Source organism: Balearica regulorum, chromosome 3 (assembly GCF_011004875.1).
Source record: "Balearica regulorum gibbericeps isolate bBalReg1 chromosome 3, bBalReg1.pri, whole genome shotgun sequence".
Classification (NCBI taxonomy): Eukaryota; Metazoa; Chordata; class Aves; order Gruiformes; family Gruidae; genus Balearica; species Balearica regulorum.
Window position 1 is genome coordinate 1329783 of NC_046186.1, and position 7386 is coordinate 1337168.

At 55.6% G+C, this 7386-nt stretch overlaps 1 protein-coding gene across 9 annotated transcripts in view; it reads right to left on the reverse strand.

The window, feature by feature from the left end:
• Positions 1-388, reverse strand: part of OTOF (otoferlin) — a 112374-nt gene extending 111986 nt beyond the window's left edge. For all 9 annotated transcript variants that reach the window (XM_075750240.1, XM_075750239.1, XM_075750238.1 and 6 more), the window contains exon 1: positions 247-388. In XM_075750240.1, the coding sequence (XP_075606355.1) occupies positions 247-325 (79 nt within the window). In that variant the 5' untranslated portion in view covers positions 326-388. The remainder of the gene's footprint in view (positions 1-246) is intronic.
• Positions 389-7386: the final 6998 nt, after the last annotated feature.

Here is a 7386-nt window from a genome sequence, read left to right on the forward strand (position 1 = left end):
CGTGGGGGCTGCAGTGTCCCAGGCCGGGCACAGGCAGGCAGGGGGGCCCCAGGAGAGCAGCGCCGGTGGGGGGGGGCTCATACCCCAGATGGGGAGGGGTGGGCAGCCCTTCAAGCCGGCAGGCTCGCATCCCCCCTTCCCGACCCAAGCACGGCCGCGGTGGGGAAACTGAGGCAGGGGGAAAGAGCGGCAGGGCACAATCCGTCCGGGGACACCCCCCCCCACCCGCCACCCCCTCCCCGATACCTCGGAAAGCCGCTTTGGCGATGCGGTCGGCTTTGCCGCGGAGACCGGAGACGGTGCGGAGCTGCAGCAGCAGAGCCATGGTGCGGAGCGGGGTGCGGAGCGGGGCGCGGGGCGGTGCGGAGCGGGGCGCGGTGCGGGGCGCGGTGCGATACGCGGTGCGGGGCGCGGTGCAATGCGCGGTGCAATGCGCGGTACAATGCGCGGTACAATGCGCGGTACAATGCGCGGTGCAATGCGCGGTACAATGCGCGGTGCAATGCGCGGTGCAGCGCTCCAGGCAGCGCTCCGAAGCGCGGGGCGGGATGCGCGGAGCGCGGAGCCGTGCCCCCCTCCAGCGCTGAATTATTCAGCAGCGGCACCGCCCCCCCCCCCCGCCCTTCCCCCTCCTTCCCCTCCAACCCCTCCCCGGGGAAGGCGGGTGGTTGGGGGGGGCCGGGCCGCAGGAGGTTGTGAGCGGGGAAACTGAGGCACGGCCCCCCCCCCCCAGGACCGCTGGGTGCGCAGGGTCTGCAAGCTGGAGCCTCTGGGACAAGAGCGTGTGCCTCCTCCCTCAACCCCCCAGCTACATGCCGGGGGGGGGAGATGGGGGGTGCTCAGGGAAACTCCAGCTCATCTCCCACTGCCTGGGACCACCAAGGGCCGGCCAGTGCAGTGATCCCACCCTGACATCAGCATCTCCCGGGGTCAGGCGCAAGAGATGGGTGGGCTATTTTCCATGCCCCCCCCCCAAATCCAGCCAGCAGGGGTGGGAGACAGAGCTAAGCCCACCCCGCAGAGCCCACGGCTATGGCAGTAGTGCCGCTGGATCACGGCCCTTCAGCCGGACCGTGAACAAGTTTGGGCCAGAGGACGGGACGTGTCCTGCTGTGGCGTTGCTGGATGCAGGGAGGGTCCTGGAAGCGCCAGCAGCATCAGTGTTCCACGGGGCTGTGGCATCCCAGCCTGGCAGCACCGCACTCTGCTGCGGGCTTATCTGAGCTGCTGCGTGCTCCACGCTCCACTCTGCGTGTTTGCCGTGTTCGAGGCTGAACCTCAACAGCATCAAGTGGAATTTCCAGACAAAAGTAAGAGTTTTACACTCCGGAGCTGTGGGTTCGGTTTGGAGCGGGTCTTGCCTGTAGGGCTGCATGTGAACACCTTTCCTGGGGTCTTAAACTTGTCCTTTATTTCAAATTATTAACATACACATTTGGGAAGAGGAAGAGCATGGACATGAAGGCCTTTGAGCCTCACACATCTTCCTTTCCTGCTTGGGCACTTCCAGGAAAAATCCATCTGTGGTGAAATGTGAACCCAGGACAGTTTTAGCATCATCAGAGAGAAGTGAGGGCGAAACCTTTGCAAATGGATGATAAAACACTGGAACAAAGACATCTGTTTCCTTCTACCACGCCAGGTTCTGCTAGAGAAGCTCGATTGCTGTCCTCCTGCCAGCAGAAAAGATCATTATGCTCATTCATAAGTGCATGAGAATGAAGAAACTTGTGGGGATTAACAGTGTGTGCCGGTCCTCGTTAGGTTCATAATTACCTCCTGGCAGCCTGGCCCAGAGGCGAGGCGCTCTGGCAGGGAGGGAGGACGTGGCGGTGAAGGCAGCAGCATGCTGGGGGCCAACTGTTGCTGAGGGCTCAGGCTGTAGGAATGTCAACCCAAGTCAACCCCTGACCCTTATCATTGAGCAGCTCCAGTGGGATGTAACAGCCGTGTGAAGCCCCTGGGTCAAATACTGCTCGTCTTTTCCAGTGGTCCAGCAGAACATGTCCTCACCTTCATCTCCCTCAGCTCCGCTTCCCCGATTCACTCGATTCGAGAGCAAGCAAACGACACCAGCGTTTCTAGGAGGCACCTTCAGAGTAACCCACGGTGCCCAAGTACCACAGCAAACACCTTCTGCATCATGTGGTTAACTTTAAACCTCTCCATATCAGAAAGTTAGACAACTAAGTAAAAAAAATTTGGTGTAAGGGGTGCTGGCTGAAGATATTCATCGCAAGAGGCGGTAGGATGGATCAGTTGGAGCTGCAACATGCGGTTAGGTGAGTGATGCTAGATGGCCACCATGAAAACATCAGCCTGAAGGTCCTGATAAGGATTGTGACTTCTTTTTTCCTGATTTTATTTTATATGACCCTTTTCCCAGACATGATTTAACTGTTCCTACTGTAAAAGCACAGGTGGAGGGCTCTTAGGCAGTGCTAACCCATAGTTTTACTCCTAGGCTTAAATAAAGAGACACAGTAAAGCAAGAAAGAAGAAATTAGGACAGAAGATGGGTCTTTAATACGGTGCATAAAATCTGAGTGTGATTTGGTGACTGTGGCTGCTGAAAGCAGTGCGAGAAACTACCGCCCTTCGGCTGCCGGACATAAGCATCCTCTTACGATACCACAACCCAAAAAACAAAGTTTTTCTGCTCGTAGCTAAAAGACCTCCAGAGCTCAACGCTCTTCTGGATGGTGGAAGATCCACGCTTGCACCCCTGGTGATTTATCCACCCATTATACCCGTAAATTGGATAATGAAGATGAGCAGGAGCAGCATAGGAACCCAACTGCAACGAAGTCAACAAAACACAAGGACTGTCAAAGTGACGGTGTGTTAAAAATGTTCTCTCCAGCTTGAGAGCTAAAGAGGCTTGCCTGTGATTAGCAGAGCAAGATGAGAACATGCCCTTTATAAACATTAATTTCAGTTTTTCACAATGTCTCTGCAATTTTCACATCGCTGCATGTGAATAAAATTACACACCCACCTCTGAATCACTGATGATTGCTCTTATTTACTATGGGTTTACACCAAAGGCAAGGGGGAAAGGACTGCTTGCCATGGCAGAATCAGGCCCTAACTAGTTCCTCCGCATACGCCTCCCACAGCACCGGTATCCCATTAAAATAAATCCAATTGCACATGCCGAAGCAATAGTCTTATGATGATGCTACAGAGCATTAAGTCCAAAATTAATGAAATTTTCTCTTCCTGACTCTTTTTCTCTATTTTTTTCCCAGCTCTTCTCTTCCCACGCTTGAAAAAAAATCATATCAGCCTCCCCATTTATCAAACCACTAAAATCCTTTATATTAATTACAGAAAGTTGTTGTGTTTTTCTTCTTTTTTTTTTTTTTTTGTGTTGCTTGAGAGTTGGACAAAGGCATCGCAACTGGGGACTGATTTTGGCCCCTTTCATCAACAGAAACCTCTGGGACAGGCTCCGAGTGATGTTTAAATGCTAGTGGGGAGTGCTAATATATTAATACATTGTGTAAGTGTGTGTGCACGTATATAGAGCTGTATATTTTCCCGTGATATGTTTCTCTTCTCGTGCCATCCAGGCTGCTGCGTAAAATCCCCAGGAGCCCGAGAGCCGAAGCGGACCCAGGCTGCGGTAGGACAGCCTGAAGAAGGCAGTTCTTCCAGTAATATATCTGCAATAAACGAGGCAAATAATCCACTCCAAAATTTTTTTCCAATTGCTAGAAAGCCGTAACGGATGCCCGAACCATCCCCTTTCGTTGCATCTGCTCTCCGAGCAGACCTGTGCAGTGACGTTTCTTGAGTCCCTCCGAGCAGGAATTTGGTGTTTTAATGAAATCAGCAATAACTGGGGGGGTTCCTCCTGCCAGGCGTGGGCAGGGAGATGGTTCTTTGCTGGAGGTGCAGCCGTCAGGTGTCCCAGCAGAACGCATTTCACCCCACCGTCTGCTCTCCTCGCTCCCGGGAGGATGCAGGCAGCGCGGGGCAGAGCCCATCGAAGGGGCAAACGAAGCCCCCGGGCACTGTGCTGTGGGGACAGCGTGCTTCGGGGACAGCGTGCTTTGGGGACAGTTTCCAGTGGGTGATTTTGCTAAGAGAAATATCTCCTGCCCTTTTCTCCAGCCAGCTTTATTTCCTTTTCAAAGTCTGCAGCACTCAACCCTGCTGATTCCCACGCTGGGTCCATCGTCTGCCAAGGTCACCGGTGGTTACAGTGGTCCTCTCCCCCATCGGCAGCTAAAGTCCCAAATCCTGTAGAACAGGAGCAGCAACTGAACCAGCTTCTCCATCAGCATCAGCCTGGAGAGGAGCCCTGGCCCGGCGGCAAAGGGGCTGTTGCTGGAGGTGTGACAAAAAGGAGCAGGAAAGACCCTTCTGCCCTGCAGATGTTCCTCAAACCAGGTCCAGGTCCCGCGGTCGCAGGCAGCAGGTCCCAGACCCTCCTTGCCCTGAGGGACAGCAATGTGCATTTCTCCATTTCCCATCGGACTCACTTCTTTTTTTGGCCCCGCTGTTCCTTGTGCAGCCCCAACAGCAAGAACTGAGAGCCTTGGAGGGTGAGTAACAAGGAGAACCTCATGGAGGGCAAATATCCAAACCAGAGCACCTTTCCAGAGCTTCTCCAGCCCTTTTCCTGGGGACCAGTCACACTAAATGAGCCCCACACGGAGGGAACTGAAGCCCCCATTGATGAACTGCCCTTCTGGCAACGGACCCTTCCCGAAGGCTTTCCAGGACGGGTCTCTGGTTGCCCTCCTGGGGCAGGAACTGAGCTCCTTACACAAGGAGCTGGGGAAAAAACCCAAAAAACCCTAAAAAATGCAAACCTGGGGACTTTTCTGGATCCCCTGCAGCAGGCAGGTTGAGGGCAGGGGTTGTGGGGGTTGTGGGGGATGCAGGCAATGTTGCCAGGGTGGGTGCAGGAGGTGTTCAAGAGTGGGTGGGTGCTGGGGGTGCAGGGGATCTCAGGGTGCTGGGGGGGTCAGGGACGTCTGGGATGGGGTTTCTGGGCTCCCACCGATGCGCAGAGATGGTGTCTGTGACCCCGCTGGGCCAGGCAGAAACAAACAGGATGGATCCAGGGGCAGCTGCAGCGCAGGGACCCTCCACAGCCCGGATACGGCTGGCAGCAGGTAGGGCTGAGCACAGTCAGACCAGCACCCTGGGGCCCTGCACCCTCCCCTATGGACTCTGCACCCTTCACGGCTCCTGCACCCTGCCCCATGCACCCTGCACCCTCCATGGGTCCTGCACCCTGCCCCAAATACCCTGCACCCTTCACGGATCCTGCACCCTGCCCCATGCACCCTGCACCCTTCATGGATCCTGCACCCTGCCCCATGCACCCTGCACCCTTCATGGATCCTGCACCCTGCCCCATGCACCCTGCACCCTTCACAGATGTGCACCCTGCCCCATGCACCCTGCACCCTTCATGGCTCCTGCACCCTGCCCCATGCACCCTGCACCCTTCATGGATCCTGCACCCTGCCCCATGCACCCTGCACCCTCCATGGGTCCTGCACCCTGCCCCATGCACCCTGCACCCTTCACGGATCCTGCACCCTGCCCCATGCACCCTGCACCCTTCATGGATCCTGCACCCTGCCCCATGCACCCTGCACCCTTCACGGATCCTGCACCCTGCCCCATGCACCCTGCACCCTTCACGGATCCTGCACCCTGCCCCATGCACCCTGCACCCTTCACAGATGTGCACCCTGCCCCATGCACCCTGCCCCCTTCATGGATCCTGCACCCTGCCCCATGCACCCTGCACCCTTCCCATCATCAGACTGCGTTTAACACAGGCTGGCAGAGCCGGACACTGCAGGGTCTCCATCTCCCGACTGCTCTGCCCTTGCAACCCCACATCTTGGTGTTTCCTTGGACTGTTTTACACGGGTCAGGGGTTGTCCTCTTTATCGGTGATTGTAGAAGGACAGAGCGGCGGATTTTTCTCACCTCCTCATGCATATCTCATGAGGGCAGTGAATAATGCATGCAGCCTTTGAGAGAGGCGGACTTCTCCAGTGCACCCTGCTAAAACACCCACCTGGTCCTGGAAGGACTCTGGGGGCTTTTCCTCTCCCCCATAGACCCCCAAATGGCTTTTGCCCAAGTGAGCCACACTGAGTTTCAGCTCGTCATCCCCCTGCCCTCCCGGCTGAGGCGGCTTCCCCAGCCCCTTCCCATCATCACTCATTTTCTCCCTCCTTTCTCTTGTTTTCTTTCATGTTTCTTGTAAGCAGAGACTGGTGCTGCAGCCAGGGCTGGTCCAAACTGCCAAGGGATGCCCTTGCCCCGGGCAGCCCTTGCCCCGGGTGGGCACTGCTTGTCCCTGGCAGCTTTCCCCTGGTACGGAGCCAGGCCGGGTGCCCAGGCTGTGTGTCCCGTGCACCCAGGAGGTGCACCCGCACCCACGGGCTCCTTGCTGGCGGGGTTACGTGTGTGGCTGGTATCCATCCCTCGTGCTGCTGCTCTCCGAGCTGCTGGAGTCCATTTCTCCCTTGCAGGCAGAGCTATATTTGTAGGAGATAAATATTTTTTTCTTTTTTTATATTATATACATACAATTTTTTTCCTCTGGTCTTTTGAAAGCATCATTTTCAGCCATCCAGCGCTCTGGTTGACAGCCCACTCCCGGTTTGCATTTCATCGCTTTAACCCCAAAGTGGGTTTGCTGCCAAATCCCTCACCTTTCCTCTTCTTCAGCTGCTCTGGCAAAAAGCAAACTGCAGCCATGCTGCAGCGAGAAACGCCCAAACACCCCGAGCTGCGGGGCCCGATGCACGGGCGCTGGGCTCTGCTCCGCCTGCCCCGGGCACCCGCCTGCCTGCATGGGTGCTCGCACGCTTAAATCGCATCCCACATTTTTTGGGACCTGTACCTATTCACACAAATATTCCCAGCGCTGTGGAGAGTGGCAAACAGGGTACGTACATATCAAATATCTTTATTTACTGCTTTGCTTTGGATTTGTGGCTCGTTGTTACCGGTAGAGGTGAAGAGCATTGCAGGGCAATGTCACCGGCTGCGTGTCATCCCCTTTGTGTCTCCAGGGGCTCAGACAAGAGAAATGCTCGTTATCCGGCCGTTAAACTGGAGCTGAGCCGAGGGAACGGCCGGCACGGCTCTCTCATCCCTTATGTTGGTGAACAAGGCTGTCTTCAGTCGAAAGCACCGGTGGTCACAGCAAGCAGAATCCACTTAACAGAGATATCCCAATGAACGACATTCTCTTGTGAAAAATCATCTGGGTCCTTAAATGAACAAAACCCTGGTACCAAATCTTGCTCAAATATGAGCCAAGTTTGTAGTGTGCAAATCATCATTCCCGGTTCAAGCTACACCATGGGAATTGGGCAGGGTTGGGCAGAAAAAACCTCA